Genomic DNA, 25,529 nt, shown 5'->3' with positions numbered 1-25,529 from the left:
TGCTTTAATTCTCCTGTAAATGTATTTTAATGTTCATTTATTTATCACAGACGCTTTTGTAGGGGAATACTAGACATTAGATTACACTAATTCTGATTGTCATTGGGCAAAGTACAAGTACACAGCCAATAAAATGCAGTTATATATTATTCAAATAATGGTGTAAGTGAAAATGGTGTGAGGTATAGATAGCAAGAGATCAGTTCAATGCAAATTACTAGGAATAAAAATAGAGAGGGTGCAATGTACAGTGATAATGTGGTATAAACTATAAACGACAGATGACAATGACAGTGCAAATTACATAGTGTAAATGAAAAAGGTACAGTGAGTTAATGAATAGTAAAAATGTGCAAAAAGGACTGAAATAGTCAAAATAATGAGGTATAAAAATGACAAATGACAAGGTTTAAAAACAAAATGTGCACTGAATTCAAGTATAACAAGAATCAAGAATATTTTATAATGTGGTATTTTTCAATCGGTTGGAAGGGTTTGCATAATTTATAGCTCAGTAGAAAGACAGTTGAAAGGAACACGGTATTTCTACATGCTGCACAGTATATATTAAAGGGGTCATGATGACATGATAAGAAATCAAATTTACCTTAATAAAGCTACATTGTGTAGGATTTTTCTCCCATCTAGCGGTGAAATTGTGTATGACTACCAACTGAATATTACTTTCTAGCCCCTCCCATTCCAATGGCGTTTTAACACCTATAGTGGCCGTATTATTTCAAATCTGCCCGCAGTCGCGAGTAATCTCCCCCTCACATTCGTCACGGTGCAAAAACGCAAAAGGCGAAGCTTGAATTTCCAGGTATGTCCCTCTTTGGCTAATGTATTTTCACTTTGATGCGTCCTGTTTAAACAGCACATTTGCTCATATCTCTAGAGACTTCAGAAGAATGCCAGCATCAAGAACAAGTGGATGGTTTATTTTTAATGTATTTTAAACAAGTGGATGTTTATTGCCGCCCCTTAAAAACAGATCATTTCAGACAGAGGGTCAGAATAAAGGTTGAAAATCCACATATATATTTGGGGTTTTTTTTTTTGCAAAGAAACTATTAACATTATAGGGAAATCTCAAGTAGCATATTAAAATAAAAATAAAAAAGTCCATGTCATGACCCCTTGAAATACTTCCAAACTATTTTTAAAAAGTCATATGCAACATGCAAGAATAAATGTATGCTAAATTGTTCTATGTGGCATATTTCAGAAATAAATATAATTATTTTGTACTTTTTAATTTGTAATTTTTTTTTTAAACTTTGTAATTTGGCAGTTAAATTCAATAATAAATCAAGAAAAAATATGTTTAAAATCCAACTTGTTTCATACATCATCAGATTAAAAAATGGAGAATCATGTTAAGCACATTGCTCTGCTGTATAGGCTACTGCACATTTGCAAATGTACTAGGGTATTGTATATGTATGCACACAAGAAATGTCCATAATGTGCACAGAAAACATAGACAAGGAATATAGTTACTCACCAAAAAAAGGATTAAAGTTCAAATAAAAAAGAGAGAGAACAAAAAAAGAAGAGTGTCCTACCTTAGAGAGTTGCTCTCCAAACTGGTCTAGTTTCTGCTGCAGAGGGGTTCTCTCTGGATCGGTGGCTGCCATCTCATCTCTGATCTTCCCAATCTCTGTGTGTACACCTGTCGCCACCACAACACCAATCGCTCGCCCTGCCGCAATATTCGTCCCCTACATAAACACATTTAAATAATTGTATTTCCATTTTGGAGTAAGGTCACCTACAATGGTTATAACAGGCTTAGTATTTTAACCAGGTCCCAAAATAAACACTCCTCAAGTGCCAAATTGCCTTTGGCAAATGAATAAAACATAGTTACTGGCCAGCTAGAAAGGAATCACGACATTATACATGATTTAAATTTAAATTTATAGATGATAGTTTCATGTAAATTGAACCAGTACAAATGGTCTACTAAAGAGAATTATCTTTTTACCTCAACTTTTACTTCAGTTGGAAATATAATGACATAACTGGCAACATATTTTGTAGCAGATGGCGTTTCTCATGCCATATATGAACGACACAATGGCATGCACTGCTTGACGCATATATACAAAAAAAAATATTATTGTTCGTCGCAGTAGGAACAAATCTATATATTTCAAATAAACAAAATAAAATTTCATAGTGGGCAAGAAAAAAGAAAAATGTATGGCTGGTACTTTAACACACCCACCAATGGCAGCTGAGGCAAAAAGGTCATTTTGTGATATTTAAAGCCATTTAATTTATTGTTTTACTTGATAGAGGCTCCAGGTCACAGTTTTTATTCCTGTCCTTACATGGCCAGACATCCATTAGACCAGGGGTTCTCAACTCTGGCCCTCGAGGTCCACTTTCCTGCAGTGTCTAGCTCCAGCCTTGATCAAACTGACCTTTCTGTAGGTTTCTAGTAATCCTGAAGACTAAACTCTGCAGGAAAGTGGACTCGAGGGCCAGAGTTGAGAACCCCTGCATTAGACTTTCTCAGCAGGAAAAAAAGTAATGAAGGCTTTAGCGTGTGTGGTTGTGGGGGTGGAGTCTTTGAGGCTGGTACTCTCTGGTCATTATCCATCTAAGAGCTCAAAGCCTGTGTGATGTGATGACTCAGTCCATAGCCATGTGGGAGCAAACAATATGAGTGATGTTTTATTCAACACACAGGCTCGCCACTGCCGGACATAATCCACTACACAAACAACAATACACATTCACATCTTGCTGTGTTTTATCTAATGCCTAATCATGTCAAGTGACAAAAACAAAACCTGAAATTCATAAAGAACAGCCAGACAGATGACAAACATTATCTTACAGAAAAGAGCATGTTTTTCTTATCCTGGTTGACGGCACGGGGGTCAGGCACTGGGTCTGTGTGTTTTATTACAGATACAGACTCCCCTGTCAGGATGGACTGGTCCACTCTCAGAGTAGTAGAGCGTATGGAGGTCAGTCGGATATCTGCTGGGACTTTATCACCAACTGGAGAAAAGGAAGGTAAAAAAAGGGAAACATGTAATTTTTGTCAAGGATGTAATGCGATAACCATTTAAGATGTACAGATAACAAGCATAAACGATGTGCATATTTTACATAAACGCAACAAATGAGAAATCAACACTAATGCTTAGAAAATGTATAAAAACACAAGTTGATTAATTAAAACATATTTAGTTATATATCGCTTTTTCATCTTTAATCCTCTTTCTTTGGTATATTATAATATATTTCCCCTTTTCCTGCTTTTTTTGGTGTCACAGATTGGAAAATGTTGCAATAATACTTAATGAGGTAAGAAATGTAAGGTAACAGCATTAAAAAAAAGTGAGGGGTAAATCACATTATGAAATAAATGCTTTTCTCCAAAACACCCTGGTCATAATTATTGGCTCCTTGTTATTAAATACTTTTTGCAATCCTTTTACCAAGATAACAGCTGCGAGTTTTCTTCTATAATTCCTGATGAGTTTGTAGAACAACTGACAAGAGATCAGAGAGCATTCCTCCATACAGAATCTCTCCAGATCCTTCAGATTCACAAGTTCATGATGGTGCTTCTTCTCTTCAGTTCACCCCACTCATTTTCTATAGGGTTCAGTTTAGGGGACATGGCAGAAGCTTCATTTTGTGCTCAGTTACACATTTTTGTGTTGATTATGATGTTTGTTTTGGACCGCTGTCCTGATGGAAGCCCATTTTAAGATTTATAGCAGAGGTAGTCAGGTTTTGATTTTTTTATCTGTTGGTATTTGCTAGAATCCATAATACCATGTATCTGAAAAAGATGTCCAGGACCTTCAGCAAAGAAATAGGCCCACAACAGATCCAGCAGTATATTTAACCGTAGGCATGGGGTACTTTTACAAGCCTCAAGTAATCTCTGCAATTCTCCATCTGTGATCCCTGGAGAGTCTTTGGCCACTCAAACTTTCATCCTCACCGTCCATTAAGGCAATATAGACACGCATCCTCTTCCTGGCAGATTCGTAACATCTTTAGTTGATTGAAACTTCTTAATTATTGCCCTGATGGTCAAAATGGGGATTTTCAATTCTTTAGCTATTTTCTTACAGCTATTTTCTTATTTTGTGATGCTCAAAAATCTTTTGATGCACATCAGAACTGTATTCTTTGGTTTTACTCATTGTGATGGATGATTAAGGGAATTTGGCCTGTGAAACAAGAAGTCATAGCTAGGCAATTTCATGTTCCTAGTCACCCTGGTGTGCAAAAAAAAGGTAAATATTAATGGGAATATACTTCAGAGATATTTTACTCGTAAAAAATGCTAGGGGTGCCAATAATTGTGGCCAACGTGTTTAGGAGAATTTTTTTTATTTCATAATGTGATTTCCCCCCACTTTCAATTATTTTACTTCAATCAAAGGTTAGATTTTTGCTATTTTTTCTTTAATGAAAGATCAAAAGGATAAACAATGCAGATAAATTTTTTTAAAGCCATTTTTGATCATATTTAGCAGGGGTATCATTAATTCTGACCACAGCTGTATCTTTAGAAAACAATGTCAGTCAAGATACAGATCGACACACAAAAGGACCTCAACCTTATTTTTATTCATTAGCTTTGGGACTCTTAGAATAGAACTTTGAGTGGCAGGCCAAGAAAATTCTGAGACTGGGTCTTAACCCTTTCTGTCAAATCTGAAACTAAAGATCCCAAAAAAACAGAAATGGCTTCATATAAAAATACACAGAGTGGGATAAGAAGTCTGAGACCCCTAAAGAAAATGATCCTATTTTTCTAATTTAGTATTTTTTTCCAGTTCAACTTAAAGTTCACATTGTCAATGTCACAAATTTGCTTATTTGATTATTGACATACTTTTATTTATGTAAAAACTGTTTCAAATCCCTGCGACCCTACATTGGATAAGCGCTTTGGAGAATGGATGGATGGATGTTTTTGAATCCCAGATTTTCAATGGGATCTCAGACTTTTGGCCGTCCCTGTGCATGTACATTTATTTAAATGAATAATAGATTTACTTTGAAGTGACCAAATCATAATTACAAATGTAGCTGCAAAGGAGAGCCAAATTAGGTTGATTGCCAATTAGCAACAAGCATCAGCTATAAATGGGGTCAGACAAGTAGGACTTTGATCATGTGAGTTTTCAAAGCAACCGAGTTCCAAAGACATCCCGATTGCAGGTGCATCAGTTAAACAGAACGCAACACAATTCAATGTGTCCAGGGAAATAGTCTACAAAAATAACATTCGAAAATAAATCTGTGAAAACGCAATTGACGGAAAAGGAACAGTGACAGCAAGTCAAAGCACACCAACAATAATGGTAGGACAGCTCTCACAGCACAACTGGCCTAAAGCCCAAGCACATTTTCAAAAATGTAAACAGTATTTGATCAACACAAACTTTATAAACCTGGAATTGGTGGCAGTGCTTTCGATTAGAAACTGTTTTAGTAATGCACAAGGGACCTATAAAACGCTATAAAAAATTTAACCCCTGATTAATGAAAAAAGTTAAATAATCTGATGAGTCATTTTTCATAAAGTTGGGGGAAACCCAACTTTACCACATCTCACGGGAGTCATTACTTCAGATAATCACTCTGCATGATTTTTGGAAAGAATCAAACTATGCCAAAACCGTATTGGACAATCCTTTGCTTAACTGTGGGAACAGTCTGCTATTTTCTTGAGAAACATCCTTACTGCATGTCTGCATCCGTCTGCAGCAGACTGTTCTGGGCAGTTTTCATTGGCTTATCCAAACAATCAAAATAGCCATCTCTATTCAGCAATGTCCTATAATTATCTCCAGGCATATCCTTTGAAAGTGGACCTCTTTTTTCCCCCGGAAACACTGCCACCATTTTATTTTTGACAACTCCAGCTTCTGAGAAACGAATTAGTTGCACACAAATGACTAGGACATAAATTAAATACATCAGTGTACAGATGTACAAACTTCAGAAACCTATCATTAAATGCATTTTACTGTGGCACAAAAAAAAAAAAGATGTAGAAATTTAATTGTCATTCTTACCAGCCACCTCCACAATGTCTCCAGGCACAATGTCCCTGGCTTTGACCCTCTGTACACTCTTCCTGTCCTGTCTGTACACCTTCCCCATCTCCGGCTCATACTGTTTAAGGGCTTCGATGGCATTTTCTGCATTACGCTCCTACAACGCACAGAAACACACACAGACAGTGAGATGTAATTTCTAGTACAACAGAACGGCATTACTGCTTTATCCGCAGGCTTAACATAATTTAATTGATATCCATGTTTTTTAAAAACATTTCACAGGCTATACCTGCCACACTCCTACAATGGCATTGGCAATAAGAATGAGGAGAATGACAAATGGCTCTACGAAGGCTGTGATGGTTCCTTCACCTTCCTCAAACCAGGCCAGAGTCTGTGAGAGAGAGAGAATGTGACGCAAAATATGGTCAGTGCAAACGTTTGTCAAAGCTTTGGTAACAATATAATGTAAATGTTTTTGATTTCTCATTCGTTAATAACTGTGTACAAGTGTACTTTCTTTTGTGGGCAGAAAAGGTTACCATGCAAAATTTCCACCAGATTCACAAAAGATGCATGGAGATACATTGTAACATAAAGATTCAAATGATTCTAAATGAAGCTTTGAGTTGGTTCTAAATTTTAGCTTAAATTTAGTGCAAACATACTTATGAATGATGATTTATGCATGACAACGTTTGTATGCAGGTTAAGCACAAATATGGGTCACACTTTACATAATATATTAAGTGTCTTTAACTACTATGTACTTACATATAGAAAAAAATATATTGTTACTGTATGTACACTTTTGCTGCTGCTATTGACAATGTATACATATTGGTATGAATATGTACAGTAAGTATATATATATATATATACTGTACATGTTGTTGAATGCTTTTCAGAATAACTACATTTGGCAAGTAGTATTTGTATAAATGGAGTTTTGGGATTCTTTGATTGTTCGCTGTAGCTAGAGTTTTATAGCGTTGTCACATGTTTATTTTGAATATGTGAAAAGCTTGTGCTATTGTCCTGTGCCAGCACTACTCTTAATTAGCTACAGTATAAGAGTAAACGCGGCATTTGATTTATACTTACAAAGGAAATACAGGCCGCAAGAAGGAGAATCCGAACTAGCAGATCTTCAAACTGCTCCAGAACAAGTTCCCATAGTGACTTGCCTGTAAACACATGCACAAACAAAGATTATACAGACTTACGGCAGACACAAAGTTTCAAGATCCCTTTCCATTAAGTGACAAATAACTCGTAAAATGTGTAACACGTAAACAATTGAAAACCTTTACAAAAACAACATCTCTAAGAAACATTCAATCAAGATCTGTTCAGCTACAAAGAGAGTGCAAACCTCATCCAACCTCCTCAAGGGAATCCAATAATAACTCTAATTAACTACACAACCAGCATCCCCCATGCAACAAAGAATATGATGAAAGACCTGCTAATAATTACGCAAACCCAAGGGAAGAGCTCACCTTCTTCTGCAGGTAACTCTGTGGCAAAGGTTACAGCAAAATAAAACAAAAATGGGCAGAAGAAAAAATAGATTTATGGTTAAATGGGTATAAGTATAAAGTTAAATGGCATCATGAAATTACGTCTTGTTCATATTGCACAAACACTTGTTTTGCAAGTGATGTAGTACCATTGGGGCCCCATCTTTCCCTGCTTTTCCTTAATTGCTCAGAGCTCAGTCCTGTTGTCTCATTGACACCGAAGTATCCCAGTACCTCCTCAACCGTCTTAGTATGGGCATTGTCCATCCCTGCGAGAGAAGAATATATCTTTAAGGTGCTTTTAAAGGGCCAGCACCATCAAATTAAATTTTTGTCATCATTAACTCAACCTCATGTATGTGTTACCATATCAAGTATGACTTAATTTCTTATGTGAAAAAGTGTGAGATAGATGTCTCAGTCAGCTTTCACATTCACTGTATGGTCAAAATGCGCAATGGAAGTGAACGGTGACTGAGTCTTACTATCTAACATCTTCTACAAATTTGGACCAACATGAGGGTTAAATAATTACAATAATGACTATCCCTTTTATTTTCAATAACTAGAGGGAACTTTCAATATTCACAAAAAACAGTATCCTAACGTAAACGTGATTTACATGCGTTACGTGTACTTACTATAGTAATAACAGTAAATGATGCATAATTAAGTAACTTACCCTAAACCAAACCACCTGGTAAGTGCATGTTGTTAATTAATATTAGGCTACTCAGTAACGTACTTAATTATATTATTATTACACTGTAACAGGCGCACCTTAAAATAAATATTTTCATGTAACGTTACGTTGGCTGTATTGAAACTAGAGCGCACCTGTTACTGTAACGTTACCTGCAAGTTCGGCTATTATGGTGACTTTTGAAGAAAACAATTCAAAATAATTGCATTCAAGAACACTATGAGAAAACGTTTCAGAAAACTATTCACACAGACATTATTATTCAAACACCCGAGACTAAATGTTTCAGCTGCGTAGTTCATTTGATGCCCAAGCAAATGACGATGCAAATGTAAATAATAGCGACTTATTAAAAGCTGTGAATCGTTTATCTTGCTGTCAAGTTTGTCTTTTAGCTGACTGAACAAAATCCGCGCGCACATCAGATTCCCTCTATGACTGATCATGCAGTACAGTGATCGATATTCCCTCAATCTATTGTATTATCAGTTACTTACCAGGTTAACTTTAATTCAGTCCTCTGCGAAACCAACAACTTCCGTTACACTAAACCGTTATACTTAACCGCGACAAGAGAGAATATGCCAGTTATAATAACCCAATGCGGTGAGGTATTGTAGATCGATCTGCTGTTGAAATCCAGTACGACAGACGCAGAGTGATGGCACTGCAGCGCTGCTCAAGGCAAATGATGATTTTCTGCTATGCGTTTTCCTTCTGATTTCAGCATGATCCGGGAAATTATACAAAAGAAATACACTGCAAGATGAATGATTGACTTCTTAAGTGGATTTTTCGACGCTGTCGATTCTTGCTGAATGTGCCGGTAGTATTTAAAATGGCAAAGCCGATGCTATAATCCGCGCTACCACCTAGCTATAACCGTCGCTTTATTTAATACTAGGTCACTGAGCGACATTATTACCGTAGGTGCTTCCAGTCCTAGACATCGATGGGCAGCGCTGCAGCCAATGAGCGACCAAAACATCATCCTGACGGCTGGACTGGACAAATCATCTTTGTTCCTCTACTGATAACCCCGCCTTCTCGTTCTTGCTGCAGGAGGGCGGGGCTTCCACCCGCATTGTGCCTTCTGTTTAACCAGTGACCGTTGCGTGCGACAGTATACGCCACACAATTTAATATTACATTAGCCAATCAGACTAAGTAAATGTTAAGTGACGCAATTGGGAACCAGTGAGAAAGAACTCTAGCTGAAGAGACGGAACAACGTCGTTCGTTCGGGTCAATAATCCAGCCCCTCCCCCGCACCCATCTGTCACTCAGGGGAGGTTTATTGTAGTGTCATGACGCACTAGTGGACAGTGGGGCCACAAGTGTACGAGGTCGAGATGACGAACCTGCACATTTGTTTAAACTGATAATACATACCGACTTGAAGCTATTATAAGGGTATTCCAGTCAAACAAGAAGGCTGATGGGGAAGAAAGGGATCTGACCTATTTCAATTGTTGCCATAATTATCTGCCCCTAATTAATACCATTCTCTAGAGGAGCTGCTGTAATTCATGTAGGGATATATTTTACATATACAGAAGCGTTACTGTAAAACCCCTTTTAACTGTGAGAAATGCTTAAAGTTGTTAATCTCAGTTATTTCTGTGCAAACTATTGAGTGCTCACTATAATGTGTACCATTGAAGTTAAATCAAGGTGGAGTTAAAAAAAAGGAAATATTAGGAAATATTGCAGCTCACAGCACAGGGAGGTATTTAGCCACAAAAGATGCTCTCCGAGCATTACACAAACAAGTGAATGTATGTATTAGAATAAAGTATAAACAATGCATTTGTGTAGCTTACATATTTTCAATTGAAAATAAATTACATTAAAGTCCCCAGTAAAGGCCATTTACATGATCGATAAATTATGCTTCCAACTCTAGAAGCTTCTTTAAAATTGTACAGTTATGTGCATCCCCTTACATATCTTTGAACACCACTGCATACCTGAATGCTAAACTACTCCAGACATTTGCAATGTTGTCAGATGATAATAATTTGTGAGTCTCTACTAATAATATACTAATAAGATGGATTAAATTGAAAAAGTTGAGGATATGAGGACCTGATAGTGTATGCATATGTAGCAGGTGCACTGTAAAATCATGATTGTTTTATAAATGCCCGAGACTCATAGCTTTTGCGTAGAAAAATGTTTAATAAAATGTAGTGTGGTAAACAGCAAAGCAAACATAGTAGAACATATCAAACACTATAAAAGTTTTTTCTTCTTTTCACCCCTTTCTGTCTTTTCTCTATCAATTTTTCAGAGGGGATAGTCACGCCAGAGACTGAAACAGAGGAGGGGAAAGTGAGTGTTAGCGATAAAGGCTTTGGTTTGTGTGGTTTCTGCATGTGTAAAAGGAAGAGAGAATGTGTGAGTAATACCTCTGTGTGTACTCTGGGTCAGTGTACTCTTTCAGAACAATGTCTTTAATCTCATGCGGGGGATTCAGCCCATGCAGTGCTGCCCTCTCCCATCTCTGCAGTCGACTGATCCCTAACACACACACACACGCGCACATACACATAGGGTCACACACACTTTATTTTACAGTACATGCATTTTCAATGAACTTACAGTCTATTTACCCAAGAAAGTGCTAAGTGAGAAGCCCCCCATAAGATGATGCATCAGCCAATGTGTTATTAAAGGAAATAAATATCAACATTTTATATTTATATATATATATTTTTAAAGTGTCATTAATGTAAAATACTAAATCAACTATTCTATTTAACATTTTATTTTGACAATTTAGTTTTTAATTCAAATGATTGAATAACGGATGACAGACAAAGCAGAATCCCAGTAAAAGAGATTCATCTGAAAGGTAAAATGATCCTATGACTTATATACAGGTATATGAATATTTACATATTTAATTGCCCATATTTTATAGGTTTGTCATAATAGAAACACTGTAAAATCAAATTTAATGATTTCACTCAATTAACCTATAGGTTTAAATGAAGGCGAAGAAGATGTCTGAAATGTCTAATTCATAGAAATATTAAATTACCCTATTAATAACAATAAGTATTACGTTTAAAAACAAAAACACTTGTAAAAACATGCCACTCTGGGCCTTCTGTGCCAATTCTGGGGGGTTCATCTTACCCCAAGGGTCTCATTTTATCTTTTTACTTTAAAATAAAAATGATACATTTTACTCCACAAATCCAAAAACATTGATGTGTCCACAAATACCTCATTAACAAATACACACACACAAAAATGTCCGACAAAGCAGACAGGAGAGTTAGTAGATTAACATGGGAGGATTTGAACTTGAAAAGCGGAGTGTACTGACGCCTTTCCACTTTCGTCTTTGCAAACGGTCAATTGCAGGCGCCTCCTAAAGGTAACTTAACTACATGGGTTAAGGGGTATAGGTTCAGGACTACTAGTACCTAGTTTTATTTTTTAAGTAAAGACACTTTAAAATGTGAACAACAAGATACAGACAAAGCTTGCGACAGAAGAATTCAAGACCTTAAAGTGATAAAACCGACAGTTTTCAGGGTTGTATATTAGTGTGCTTCAGAATACAGACGCTACAAAATACAGACATACACAGTATAATAATGTAACGGTCAAATATATTGGTTAATTAAACTGATGTATGTACCTGTGCATGGTCCAAAACTCCAGTCCAGATCAAACTTCTTTAGTTCTTGTAGATCTTTTTCTCTTTCACTCGATTGTGGGGGCTCAGGCTCTGATCAGTAATAACATGTTATAAATACTGTTATTCTACTGGTGCATTTAGATGCTCCTTTAAATAATTTGCATAGTTTAGGACAATGACATTGCAGATCTCTGCTTTTATTTAAATATACACATACACACAGATAAACAAACTGTCCTCCTACCTGCTTTTGGCGGGGAAGGAGACTTGTTTCTCTTGACCCCTCTCTTTGCCTTCTTTACAACCTTAAAGGTGTCGGTGATGAGGCCACGCTTAGGTGTCATATCTAAAATTAAAGATTTTACACCGTAAGGTCCCATTATTAAACGTTGTGAAATGTTGACAGTATGTATTAATTTTTGTTAACGTTAGTTAATCAAAAAACAACTGTTGGTAACACTTTATTTTAAAGTGTCCTTGTTACAGGTTACATGCGTTTATTAGTAATAATTATAAATAACATGCAACTCACCCTAAACCAAACCCTAATCCTACCCTAACCCTATAGTGAGTACATGCAGTTACTTAATATGTATAATTTTATATGTAGATTGAGTGTTTCAAAAAATAGTATTATTAGGGTCTTAAATGACATTACATTGAGTGATACAAGGTATTTTTCTTGTTTTTGGAAGCATTGGAAAGAAAGCTTGTATGTCTTTTAAATTGTATTTGGTGTTTGTTTGTTAATTTATGATGTATGTTTATATGGACCCATGGGTCTGGAATAAAGACATAATAAATAATAATAATTATATTACTCAGTACTTAAATGTATTATTACACTGCAACAGTGACACATGTAACCCAACTTTTCATTTCACGTTCATATGTTAGAGCACAGTGCTTATTGAGGTGATGATTGATATTCAATTTATTTCAACAAGCTAATTCGATAAGTAGTGTTAAAGGCATAATGTTGTTTTGTGAATAACATTGGGGTTTTATAAAAAAAAATTAATAACACTATATCGAATGCTCTAGCCCATTCGACCAAGAAACCAATGTATGCATTATAAGTAAGTATAAACAATCTATTTTTGTGTAGCATTCCAATTTTCGATTAAGAAATGCATTAAACGCGATGTTTATTTATCGATCGATTGAACAACAATGCTTCCATCTCGAGTATAAAGCTTCTGCAAAAGTGCATGTGCATCCCCATATATTTGAAATTTACGGCATACCTGAATGCTGCTATAACGTTGTTAGATGATTAAATATTTGCTAATGTTGACAGCTGTATCTCCGTCAAATCCTTTTAACTTTCGCTTTGTGGTTCGGTCGTTTACAAAACAGACTGACATTCAATAGGAAGGGCGGGGCCACGCACAGAGCGTGATGGCGTCACGATGACGAACGCGTGGCTCTGCGCTCCGCACATCTACGCACACAGGACTCGAGTCGGCCTTGATCCTCTCGCCGAATTACAGTAATACTGATTAAAATATCTTACGTTTCATTTTCTGTGCAATAAAATTGTTTGAAATAAACTATTAGTGCTTGAAATTTACTGTACATTTAAAATTAGTCGTTCGTAACAAAACAGAAAAAAACACTAGCCGCTATTGTATGGTCGAATATGGTTGCTTTGCTAGCTCTGTTTATTTGTTTATAGTTAGAAAACAATTTACAGTGTGCACCTGCAAAATATTTAGTTTCGCAAAGTTTTATTTTACAGCTCAAAGCTAACTGTTTACATCCAAATCAACCTGCAAGAAAAAGTTGTCATTTAGGAGCTTTCCTTTATTGCTGAATTCATAATGCCACAGGCAGTGAAAAACAAAGAAGCAATATGAATACGGGATTATGTTTGTATTTATGATTTTACCCCTGCTGTCGCAGCTTTTTAACGTCACAGGTCCACTCTGTCTAAGCTGGAGTGGCTGACATGAGTGACACTCTGGAATTCAATGAAATTTATCAGGAGGTCAAGGGCACCTGGGTGAGTAGAGGCTCCAGCAGTTTGGTGTCTAATCTGAGATGTTATTCTATCAAACACTGGGCAAAAACGACTGACTTACCTCTCTCTGTAGAACGATGGCCGTCTGCGCTTCAGTAAGCAGACAGTGGTGTTTAAAAACAGTAAGACTGGGAAGGTGGACAGCATTGGGGTCTCCGAGCTCACTCAGGCCCAGTGGAGGAGAGTCTGTCTGGGTCACGGCATCAAACTGTGCACCACCACTGGTCACATCTACAAATATGATGGCTTCAAAGACACTGTGAGTCAGAGATACAAAATTCAATCAATCGAAATACCTCCCACCCTCCACCCTTTCATTCCACGCCTTAAATTTTCATCCATCTCTTTATGTACAGGACCTTGACAAGATCTCAGAGTACTTCAAAGCCAACTACAAAGTGGAGCTGATGGAGAAAGATATGTGTGTGAAGGGCTGGAATTGGGGCACTGCTAAATTTAATGGTCAGTCCACTCCTGATGCAACACTATTTCTAAGATATGTACAGTAGCATCTTGTATAGTGACCTTAAATTCAACACTCTTAAAAATAAAGGTTCCAAATAGGGTATTTTGCAGCAATGCCTTCGAAAAAAAGAAAAGTTGGTTCCTAAAAGAACCTTTCTGTGAACAGTGTGTTTTTAACCTTTCTTAAAAAAGTGTGAAAAACATTTTAATAATCTAAAGAACTATAAAGAACCTTTTGTGCAATGAAAACGTTCCATGGATGTTAAATGTTCTTCATGGAACAATAGATGCCAAAAAAGAACCTTTATTTTTAAGAATGAAGTTTCTATGGTCTATAATAGAAAGATAGATTAATAGTATATATATCATACAGGCAGATATTTGCCATTGTTTAATCATCAGCATCGGGCGATAAGTTTTTCTTTATGACTAATTGCCGGAAGCAATTAGTTTTCATTAGTTTACTTTGTTTAACAATTCTGTCTAATAGATTATTAGAACTGTTAAACAAAGAATGTAAATGGTACATCAAAAGTATTACAGTGTTATTAATGTATTATTAGCGAAATAGAAAGGCAAATACTATGATACTTTCTCATACACCAACTTTAAATCCTTGATTTCAAAATGTGCTGTGCAATATTAATTTAGCTGCTGTCATATTCACTGTGTACTTTGTCACAAATTGCACTTTGACCAGTGCTACCTGGTCTTTATTTGAGAAAATATGATTCCCAGTGCACACAGACTTACCAGATGACTGAGTGCACTGTTGGTTACAGTGTTTACTTCCTTTTTATTTTTTAACTATTTATTTGTGAAAAAAATATATACCGGTAATAGGATTATAGAATCATGCACTAACTAAGTATAAATCTTTTTATTTTATAGGTTATTATTTTTTCATATTGATTAATTAATTTCCAAATTATTTGTTTTTATTTAGTAATTATTATTTAAAATAAATATAAATATCATTACAGCATGGGTTATTTACAATCTTTAAATACAATTCTGTGATATCATAAAAAAATAGATATCAGTCAACTGCTATAAATAATGAAAAAACTGTTGAAATCTAAACCAACTGCATGTTCCAGCATTGCATTTTTAATAAACTCAGCTTGAAAATGTCTTTTCACTGCCATTTCAAGGTATTAAACTCTTTGCCCCTCTGTGGCTTTACAGGGCCGTTGCTTTCATTTGAGGTGAATGACAGTTCTGCATTTGAGATTCCACTCTCCAGTGTATCCCAGTGTGCAACGGGAAAGAATGAGGTCACTGTGGAGTTTCATCAGAATGATGACACAGAGGTATCCCTCATGGAGGTGCGCTTCTACGTCCCCCCCAGCACAGGAGATGAGGGTTCAGACCCTGTGGAGGTAAGTGTGTGTGTGTGTGTGTGTGTGTGTGTGTGTGTGTGTGTGTGTGTGTGTGTGTGTGTGTGTGTGTGTGTCCACCCCTACCTAACACTGACCAGCAGATGGCGTAGTTTACCAAGCAACAATCATAACATGCCCCTAAACAAAGGGTTTCAATCTTTTAGATGCCATGACGGACCCCCAAATATGATCATCCTCATGCAAGGTACCCCAATCCTAAAATTTAAAAGACAGCTATACATTTTTGTGTAGAAAAACCCAATTTATACTGTAAAAAATTAATACTATAAATATGTGTAAAACATTATTTGGAAAAAATGTAGTTTTCTTTCATGTTTAAAATGGTTTTAAAAAATGGTTTTAGTACTATTCAATTTAATTCACGTATATTTGTTTAGCGCTTTTCACAATGCGTATCATTTCAGCAGCTTTGTGTTTGTACATTACAATTTTAGAGGGATCTGTTTTCAGACATGACTGTCAAAGTAATGTCCATATTTAAAAAATATACAGTTCTAAGATAATATAAATCAATCAGTTAGCTAATAGTATGTAATAATTTAGGCAGAAACAATGATCTCATTTAAGCAAATATTACAAGTTGTGATCATAATGATTCCAATATAGAGAAAATTCATACTATTGTAAGCTGAATAATTATACTTTATAAATAATGTATTGTTAGATGTATTATTTATAATTTAGAATGTATTTATTTAACTATTTATTTGAATCATTTTATTATTTGTTTAGTTTAATCTTTTATTATTATTATGCATTTATTTTTATATTTTTACATGGGTTTTTCTCTCTCTTCATTCCTTTGTGGCCCCCTGGGGTTCCCCAGATCCCAGTTTAAAAACCCCTAACCTAAAGTACAACATTTACATCCTTAAAGCCAACTTAAACTGAAATGCTAATCGAGGTCACATTACTCCTCTCCGCTGTTTAGGCATTTGCTCAGAACGTTCTGTCCAAAGCAGATGTCATCCAGGCCACAGGAGATGCTGTGTGTATCTTCAGAGAGTTGCAGTGCCTCACACCTAGGGGCAGGTACATACACCTACACACCAAGATATTTACCTCACAATTTTTCAGGTTTCCTCTTTAAAATAAAAAAGTGTAAAGTAGCAGAACATGATTTTTATTCTCTCTCTCTCTCTCTCTAGGTACGATATCCGTATTTATCCGTCATTCCTCCATCTGCATGGTAAGACGTTTGACTACAAGATCCCGTACACCACAGTGCTCCGCCTTTTCCTGTTGCCTCATAAAGACCAGCGGCAGATGTTTTTTGTGGTAAGTGGGGCATCATAGTCTCTGATCCATCTTTAGGGCTAGTATTAGAGAGTTTTGCTGTGTCTGATTGTCTGATATAAGACCTGCAACCTCCCTTCTCTTTCAGATCAGTCTGGACCCGCCCATTAAACAGGGTCAAACCCGCTACCATTTTCTCATTCTTCTGTTCTCCAAGGAAGAGGACATCAGCCTCACTCTCAACATGAACGAGTGAGTGAGAGCAAGAGAGACAGAGAATGAGTAAGACCGGTGAAGGGTGTGATGAGTGTCAGAAATAAACTGTTTACATTTTCTGCCAAGACTAAAGGGAGAAACCAAAGATAAATTAATTTTGTGTGTGCAGTTATGTTTAGCTATATATGTCAGGGAAAAAAAACTCTTCCGTAGCAGCTGTTTCACTTCAACAAGGTCGATTACACTATTTCATTTAGCAGATGTTTTATCCTAGGCAATTTACACTTATTACAGGAACTTAAACCTTGGAGCAACATGGAGTTAAAGGAATTGTTCACTTGAACAATTGAAAAATGAAAATATTGCTGTCGTTTGCTAATTCATTCACTATGTGTTGCCATCCTGCAGTATTATTTCTCTCTCTTATTTTCTGCAGGGAAGAGGTGGAGAGACGTTTTGAAGGGAAACTTAATAAAAACATGTCTGGCTCTCTCTATGAGATGGTAAGCAGAGTCATGAAGGCCCTGGTCAACAGGAAGATCACAGTGCCGGGAAATTTCCAAGGGTAAAGCACATATACAAAACATATAAATATTAATATACCAAAATTAACTACAGTAAATGACTGTAAAATAAAATTATATTATATTTTAAAAAACGTGTAATTTTATTATAATATTAATAAAATGAACATTATTTTATAAATAAATGTATGAATTATCAAAATTTACGTTGACAGTTTTATCTAACAAAACAATATATAGCTTCTTTTACACAGTAAGTTTAAAGAGTATAGAAAATGCATAAATATAATGAAATATACACCTAAAGGCCCTTCCTGAATGACCGAAACATTGCCATTGAACCAAATCTTTCTGATTAATTTCTTATTTTTAATATTAATTTGATAAAAATACTGTAAAAATGGCAATATTGTGATATATTATTTCAATAAAAAGATATCTGATTTCTATTTTAATATATTTGAATTTATTCTCGTGATGTAAAGCAGAATTTTAGCAGCAATTACGCCGATGTTCAGTGTCACATGATCCTTCAGAAATCATTCTAACATGCTGATGAATAAAAAAATATATTTTTTTTTTACTATTTAAATACTAATCTTTTGTAACATTATAAATGTCTTTACTGTCACTTTTGGTCAATTTAATGCATATTTGCTGCATAAAAATGTATGAATTTCTTTTTTTTTTTAATCTTACTGACCCCAAGGTTTTCAACATTACTGTATGTCGTACAACATAATATCAATACAAATTTTGTGAAGTCTGATCACTTCCAGTATCATTATGTCTCCCTCTCTTCTCTGTAGTCACTCAGGAGCTCAATGTATAACATGTTCATATAAGGCCACTTCAGGGCTGTTGTATCCTTTGGAAAGAGGCTTTATCTATGTGCACAAGCCCCCGGTGCACCTGCGCTTCGAAGAGATCGCCTGCGTGAACTTCGCCCGTGGAACCACCACCACTCGCTCTTTCGATTTTGAGATTGAGACCAAGCAGGGCAATCAGTACACCTTCAGCAGCATCGAGAGGTACCCATAAGCCCAATGTTATTCTTGTCCACTTGTCGGGAACATAGCTTTGTGGGAACTAGACCACACCAGTAATGAAAAGACCAGTGTCCAATATCCTCTTTAAGGCACTTCCTGCCATTATGTCCTTGAGCACTTAACCCCCATCTGCCATAGAAAGTCTATGCTGCTTCTTTGTGGTGATTCTTTCTGCTTTGTCTTATACTGGACTACACTCTTTTAGTGACCTGACCCCTTCTACATTAGATGTTAAGGGGAAAAAACAAAGCTACTTTAGGCACATTACAGTATTTTCAGTCGGGTCCATATTATGACTGAATCAATACACCAACACATCACATGAATGTGGCAGAAGCAACAGTTTCTTGAAAACGGTTCATCCTCGTGTCGTTCAAAACCTGTTTGACTTTCTGTTTCATGCAAGTCCAAAACACTTTACATTTTTCAAATGATCTTCTTCCATGTTCCACAGAAGAAAGTCATACAGGTTTGGACTGACATGAGAGTGAGTAAATGATGACAGAAATGTCATTCTTTGAGTGAACTATCCCTTTAACACATTCTTCAACCATTCTGGTACGTTCTTTTTGTAAAAACGATACACACAACAAACATACTGCGCTTCAAATCTAAAACACACAATGAGCTAATATAGAAAAACATATCTCACTTAACAAGCTTTCCCTATTTAACATAATAAAGATACTTTTTCAATTGACAAATACTGCACCAGGCCGTTTACACCAATGACAATAACTGTAACTATAAAGTTTTCATTTTCGCTCTAGTTTTATATGAATAGGGAAGTCCACACCAGGCTATAATGATAATGACACAGAGAAATTATTTCCAGCTGATGAATGATAAAAACATCGACAGCCAATCAGAATCCACCCAACTTTAAAGAGCTTGAGCATTTTAAGGTGCAGTAAGCAATTTCTGAGAAACACTTGGTATTTGAAATTAACACCCAAACAAACACACCCCTACCCTCATTGCTCCACCCCCAAAAATAACAAACACGCTATGCAACACATGCAATGACTAACAGCTGGCGCATCCGATTGCCCCGTTACTATAGCTAATATTACAAAAACAGCATATCTTGGAAACCTATCAAAACCAATGTTACTCACATATCGAGCAGGAAAAATGCGACCTCAATGTCCGTTCTCAGGCCTTCATGCTCTCTAACGCAACTCCAGCACTGGAAAGCTTTTCCAATATTAACTTGGGTGCCTAATCGTAACCTTTCTTCAATTATATTCCTCTGCGGTAATATATCAGCCATCTCTTTCTCTACAGTCTTTCAAATGTCCCGCTTGCTCACTCTCTCTCCTCCCCCATCACGAGTGTATACACCCCCTACTGCTGATTGGCTACAAGAGTATTGTGGTGCTCAGTCTGATCCACTTTTTTCTCCTATTTACACAGCCAGGACTATGTACAAACACAATTTTCTGTTTTGCAGAAATTGCTTACTCCACCTATAAAGCAACAGACAACATAACTGCAGTGCTCTTAGAAAAAAACAATGTTATCGTCCATTGTTGTGGACGCTAATATAGTTATTGTTGTAGTTATCGTTCTTGGTGTGAACGGGCCTTAACTCATAAAAGAGCCTTCATCCTCTCTTTGTTTTTATATATTATTCAATCTATCTCTACCTTCTTCTTCAGGGAAGAATATGGGAAACTCTTTGACTTCGTCAATGCTAAGAAGTTAAGCATCAAGAACAGAGGCTTTAAAGAGGTACACCTACAGTCCTTTTCTGTCCTATCAAGCACCACATAATTTTCATCTGCATAGACATGTCCATATAGAGCCCTCACACAGTGGACGGACACTTATTCTACTCTTTGTGTTTGTGCTGTATGTCTGTATTGTGTTCATGTAGAAAAAGGTTGGTATTGTCCTGCGGTTTGGTGTCGGTGCTCCAATAACTTGCTTGCATGGTGTTTGTTTGCGTGTCACAATCACAACCCGAGTGTCGAAAGCGTTCTCTTATATCTTTGAAGGCTTAAAGCAGATGTCTCATCCACCAAAAGGTGGCAAGGCTCACTGGTTTATGATTTGACCAGGTGAACGCTGTGTTCAGATCACTCAGACATCATTATAAGACTGCAACAGTATTTCATCTGAAATCTGTATTTAATGTTGTGGTCACTTTACAAAAAAACATGTGTTCTAGACAATTCTGTGTGCTATGAACACAGCGTTGCTCAAGGGCGTGCTTTTGAATGAGTTAACACTGATTGCTTATATGAAAGTACTGTATGTGTGTGTGTGAGAGAGAGAGAGAGGCCGGTGAGGATGGGAAATCTATGCTTGGAGAGGGTTTCCTGTGTCCGCTTTGTTACAAATACTAACTTTGCAATGACATGATGTTGATATTGCATTGATATCATTTTGATTTGTATTCTATCAGGGTATGAAAGGCAATGACAACATGTACAGCGACTCGGACGACGACCAGCATGATGCGTACCTGGAGCGCATGAAAGAAGAGGGCAAGATCCGTGAGGAGGCCAATGACAGTGACGACTCAGAGGGCGAGAGTGGTGAGTGGCAGTTCTCTGAGCCAATCATTCTTATTTTATTAATGACTGTTTACTTGTTTTCTATAAGCTTGACGACTTATGCTAGTTAGGCTGGAATTGTTTTTTGCTGTGATATCGAAATTGGTGTGGAGAATTGTGAAATGTCAGTAGTATCTAAAATGTTGGTATCAAAACAACCTTATTTCCAGGAAAATAACTATATTGCGATATATATTGTTCTCATGAAATAAAATTACTCACATTCAGATAAGAATTTGTTCATATTAGCCACACCTCGCTGCAACTGTATTTGGGTGTCAATAACAACAACTGTCTTGGCTGAAAAGAATATATGTTGAGTGAGATAAATTAACATTTGAATTGACATTTTTCTCCCCCCAGATGAATCTTTTAATCCTGGAGAAGAAGATGATGATATTGCAGAGGAGTAAGAGGCTTTGCATTGATCTGTTTGCGACAGCTTCAATTAGTGGTGCTTGCTAAGGAAAACATCACTATTACTACACTATTACCTATAAAAGTACCTTAGTATCAATGACATTTGATACTAAAAACCACACATAACGCCTAGTGTTAAGGGGGCAAACACACTTACACTTTCTTCATAAAATACCTAAAAAAGTCATATTTGTATGTGTCAGGTACGACAGTAAGGCGTCTGCCAGTGAAAGCAGCGCTGATGGCGGGGACAGTGATGAAGACCGAAAGAAGAAACCAGCCAAGAAAGCTAAAATTGTAAAAGAAAGAAAACCACGCAAGAAAGAGGTGAGAAAAGAGAGAAGAGTGAATGATAAAATGACCGTTAGGGTTTCTATAAACTGTTTACCTAGCATTTATTGCAAGTACAAGTACTTACAAATTCAGTGCTACTTTGTGTGTTCTCGTGTGTAGAAAAAGGTAAAGGATGTTAACGCCCCCAAGAGGCCAATGAGTGCCTACATGCTCTGGCTGAACTCTAGCAGAGACCGCATTAAATCAGAGAACCCAGGCATCTCTGTCACAGAGATCTCGAAAAAAGCTGGGGAAATGTGGAAACAAATCAGCAAAGAAAAGAAAGAGGTGACTCTCCCACATTCACTTGGATCTTCCACAATGTTAAAGGGATAGTTCACCCAAAAATGAAAATTAGCTCATGATTTACTCACCCTCAAGTCATCCTTGGTGTATATGACTTTCTTCTTTTAGACGAGTACAATCGGAGTTATATTAAAAATGTCCTGGTTCTTCCAAGCTTTATAATGGCAGTGAATGGCTGTTTCTGTTTTGAAATCCATAAAAGTGCATCTATCCATCATAAAAGTGCTCCACACGGCTATTCACTGCCATTATAAAGCTTGGAAGAGCCAGAACATTTTTTAATATAACTCTGATTGTATTCGTCTGAAAGAAGAAAGTCATATACACCTATGATGACTTGACGGTGAGTAAATCATGGGCTAATTTTCATTTTTGGGTGAACCATCCCTTTCATCCCTCAGATTGTTTTCTCCGTCTAACTGTCTTGGTATACTTTAAACTTGAACTGATACCTGTGTCTTGTTCTTTCCACCAGGAGTGGGAAGGAAAAGCAGAGGAAGCAAAGAAAGACTATGAGCGAGCGATGAGAGAGTACAAGGAGAGTGGTGGAGGATCCTCAAGCAACTCAAAAAAGTACTCAAAATGTTCAAATAGCCTAGTCCTGCGGTTTACTGCTTCAGCCAAAAAAATTTATTCTGTCATTTACTAATTCGCAATCACCATTGTTCCAAACTATGATGTCAGCATTAATAATTGGCTATGTCTCACTCTTTCCCCACATTTTATTCCTGAAGGGAGAAGAAAAAGAAAGGAGGGAAGAATGAAGAAAAGAAGAAAAAGAAGTCAGGTGGCGGGAAGGAGAAAGAGAAGGAACGAGCAACAGGCAACGACAGCTTTAAGAGTCGAGAGTTCATATCCAGTGAAGAGAGCTCGTCAGAGTCAGAAAAAGGGAAGGGACGCAAGCGCAAGGTAACACTAACACACACTTAACAAAATTGTCTATGCAATGGAAACAGTTTCACTCAACAACATAGTTACAACAGCGTAACATAGTACATAGTTTAGAAGGTGGGTAACTTAATAGTTCAGAAATGTACGTTTTTAAAACCACATCATGTTATGTACATCACATCCTGAGAAGTAAGGTTGTCAAACAAACAACTTCAAAGTATTGCCCAAATGTCAGGAATTATGTCATAAATATATACACACAATTTTAGTTTTGTTTCAGCAGACCTAAAAAACTACAAACTAAAACAAAGTCCTACAAACAGCAAATAACAAATTATCAAGCCATTAAAAAAAAAATCAGTCACCTTTCATTACTATGAGCTGTTGAATAAAAAATAAAGCATAAAGCAAATGATGTCCAATTTTTAGGAACAAAACTAATTAATTATTTCAAGATTTACCTCAAGAAGAATAAAAAAATAGAGCAGTATGACTTTTAATAGTAAAAGTTTACAATGAGGTTGATGTTCCATTAGTTAACATTGGTTAATGTAGTAGCTAACATTAACTAACAATGAGCTATGTTATAGTATTTATTCATCTTTGTTAAATTTAGTTCATAAATATGCAACTGTTTATTGTTATTTCAAGTTAGCTCAGGCACCTTAAATAATATAAACAGATAATACTTTTTGATTTGAATAATGTATTAGTAAATGTTCAAATGAACCAACTTAGATTAATAAATGCTTTAGAAGTGTTCTTCATTACTTCATAACTAACATAGGTAACTAATGGTAACAAATGGAACATTATTGTAAAGCGTTACCAATTTAATAAATAAAATAAAATGTTTTTAAATGCTAAATTTATTAATTATTAATTCTAAATTTAGTTTGCTATTAAAATAAAATGATTCATTTAAATTTTGATTTAAACTTTTACAATCAAAATTTTGATTTATATTTATTTATTAAAACTAGTTTTAGTCTTAATACGAAACATACATATGTGTCCCTCTGTGTCCAATTGAACAATTTGTTTGGATTTATCTGTGACACTGATTTTTTTGTTGTTGTCATTTTGTTTTTGATGACCGCTTTGATGCTCTCTTCTCTGCTATGATCAATTCTAAATTTGGTCCCATACATATTCTGATTTATGCTGTGCCTGGTTTATGCGTCCAGAATTCCTGACACTTTTTTGAATTATATCATTTTATAGATTTTATTTTCCTTTTTTAGATTTGATCTTATACCAGTGGGTATTAGGGGGAAAATGTATTCACTGTATTCATTGCCTCCCTGACGTTCTCTGTTCCTGCTACTTTTTATACAGGGGTCTGATGATGAAGAGGAAGCGGTCAGCACACCGCCAAGCTCTGAGGAGTCCGGCTCAGACTGAAAGACACTAATGAAAGACATAAAGAAAAGTGGAATAAAACCCTTTCTTATACTTCTTTCATCATTTCAGTGTACATGACCTGATGAAATCCGGATAGTACATGCATTCAAAAACACTTGTGTATTTACCTTTGGTATTGTTGACTTCGGAGGAATAGCTCACAAAAAAATGAAAATTCTGTCATTTACTGACCCTTATGTCATTTTAAACCTGTATGACTTTTTCTTCCTGAATGAAGACTGGAGATTTCAAAGATGCCATAAAAGTATAATTAAAGTAGCCCATGCAACCAGAACATTATATTCCAATCTTGCAGAGCAATACAATAGCTTTGTGTGAGGAACAGAGAAAATGTTGTTCACTGAATTCCCCCTAGCTTTGGCTCATTCAGGAGAATTCAACAAATCATTCTTTTGAGCTATTTTTAATAAATCGGTCGATCCAGTTCATAAATAGGTTTTGTGAATCGGAATTGGCATTTCATACATGTTTGGAACAACACAAGGGTAAACTATTCCTTTAAATTAGAGTGTATTAACTTTATCTTGTCCTGTACTTGTTTTGATCACTATGTTTATCTGTTTTGTACAGAGATATTTTACATTGCTGCTTTCCAAACAGAATAGAAATTGCATCTTTGACACATCTATTGAGCTTGCTCTATGTATTTGCATTGAATTACAGTTATGAAACACAAAAAATACCTTAAATGTAAAAAAAAATGTTTTTTTACATTTGTATTCAATCACCTTGAAACATACCGG

At 36.1% G+C, this 25,529-nt stretch overlaps 3 protein-coding genes across 4 annotated transcripts in view; 1 reads left to right on the top strand and 2 right to left on the bottom strand.

Moving 5' to 3' along the window:
• LOC306999805 (sarcoplasmic/endoplasmic reticulum calcium ATPase 2) overlaps nt 1–9,240 on the bottom strand; it is a 30,127-nt gene extending 20,887 nt beyond the window's left edge. Inside the window, exons 1-8 of one of the 2 annotated variants that reach the window (XM_079614791.1) lie at nt 8,777–8,912; nt 7,726–7,845; nt 7,556–7,573; nt 7,158–7,240; nt 6,343–6,447; nt 6,069–6,207; nt 2,852–3,018; nt 1,569–1,724 (exon numbers count right to left, since the gene is read on the bottom strand). In XM_079614791.1, the coding sequence (XP_079470917.1) occupies nt 1,569–1,724; nt 2,852–3,018; nt 6,069–6,207; nt 6,343–6,447; nt 7,158–7,240; nt 7,556–7,573; nt 7,726–7,843 (786 nt within the window). In that variant the 5' untranslated portion in view covers nt 7,844–7,845; nt 8,777–8,912. Of the gene's footprint in view, nt 1–1,568; nt 1,725–2,851; nt 3,019–6,068; nt 6,208–6,342; nt 6,448–7,157; nt 7,241–7,555; nt 7,574–7,702; nt 7,846–8,776 lie in introns of both variants that reach the window. The other variant, XM_079614792.1, reaches the window with a different exon arrangement.
• A 1,201-nt stretch (nt 9,241–10,441) lies between these two features.
• pold4 (DNA polymerase delta 4, accessory subunit) lies at nt 10,442–13,325 on the bottom strand. Its single transcript, XM_079615602.1, has 5 exons — nt 13,182–13,325; nt 12,179–12,280; nt 11,935–12,024; nt 10,691–10,802; nt 10,442–10,593 (listed from the first exon to the last, which is right to left on the bottom strand). Exons 2-5 carry the CDS (start codon nt 12,276–12,278, stop codon nt 10,569–10,571), a joined length of 327 nt encoding a protein of 108 aa, XP_079471728.1. The 5' UTR covers nt 12,279–12,280; nt 13,182–13,325; the 3' UTR covers nt 10,442–10,568.
• Nucleotides 13,303–24,784, top strand: ssrp1b (structure specific recognition protein 1b). The gene is made up of 18 exons (XM_079615601.1): nt 13,303–13,426; nt 13,840–13,939; nt 14,031–14,216; nt 14,314–14,419; nt 15,611–15,804; nt 16,757–16,857; nt 16,974–17,103; nt 17,210–17,313; nt 17,714–17,842; nt 18,611–18,832; nt 20,512–20,584; nt 21,261–21,393; nt 21,775–21,820; nt 22,035–22,158; nt 22,285–22,452; nt 22,946–23,043; nt 23,205–23,379; nt 24,700–24,784. The coding sequence occupies exons 2-18, from the start codon at nt 13,886–13,888 to the stop codon at nt 24,763–24,765; spliced, it is 2,109 nt and encodes a 702-aa protein (XP_079471727.1). The 5' UTR covers nt 13,303–13,426; nt 13,840–13,885; the 3' UTR covers nt 24,766–24,784.
• Nucleotides 24,785–25,529: the final 745 nt, after the last annotated feature.

The sequence above is a fragment of the Phoxinus phoxinus genome (assembly GCF_949152265.1).
Source record: "Phoxinus phoxinus genome assembly, chromosome: 6".
Classification (NCBI taxonomy): Eukaryota; Metazoa; Chordata; class Actinopteri; order Cypriniformes; family Leuciscidae; genus Phoxinus; species Phoxinus phoxinus.
The sequence above is the reverse complement of the archived record's forward strand: the minus strand, read 5'-3'. Positions and strand labels throughout refer to the sequence as shown.

Excerpts from the sequence above, each read along its gene's own strand:
- ssrp1b (XM_079615601.1), top strand. The coding sequence starts at position 13,886 with ATGAGTGACACTCTGGAATTCAATGAAATTTATCAGGAGGTCAAGGGC. Across the intron at positions 13,940-14,030 it reads AGGAGGTCAAGGGCACCTGG|AACGATGGCCGTCTGCGCTT; the intron begins GTGAGTAGAGGC and ends CTCTCTCTGTAG. Across the intron at positions 15,805-16,756 it reads AGGGTTCAGACCCTGTGGAG|GCATTTGCTCAGAACGTTCT; the intron begins GTAAGTGTGTGT and ends TCCGCTGTTTAG.
- pold4 (XM_079615602.1), bottom strand. The coding sequence starts at position 12,278 with ATGACACCTAAGCGTGGCCTCATCACCGACACCTTTAAGGTTGTAAAG. Across the intron at positions 12,025-12,178 it reads TCCTTCCCCGCCAAAAGCAG|AGCCTGAGCCCCCACAATCG; the intron begins GTAGGAGGACAG and ends ATTACTGATCAG. Across the intron at positions 10,803-11,934 it reads GAGTTTTGGACCATGCACAG|GGATCAGTCGACTGCAGAGA; the intron begins GTACATACATCA and ends TGTGTGTGTTAG.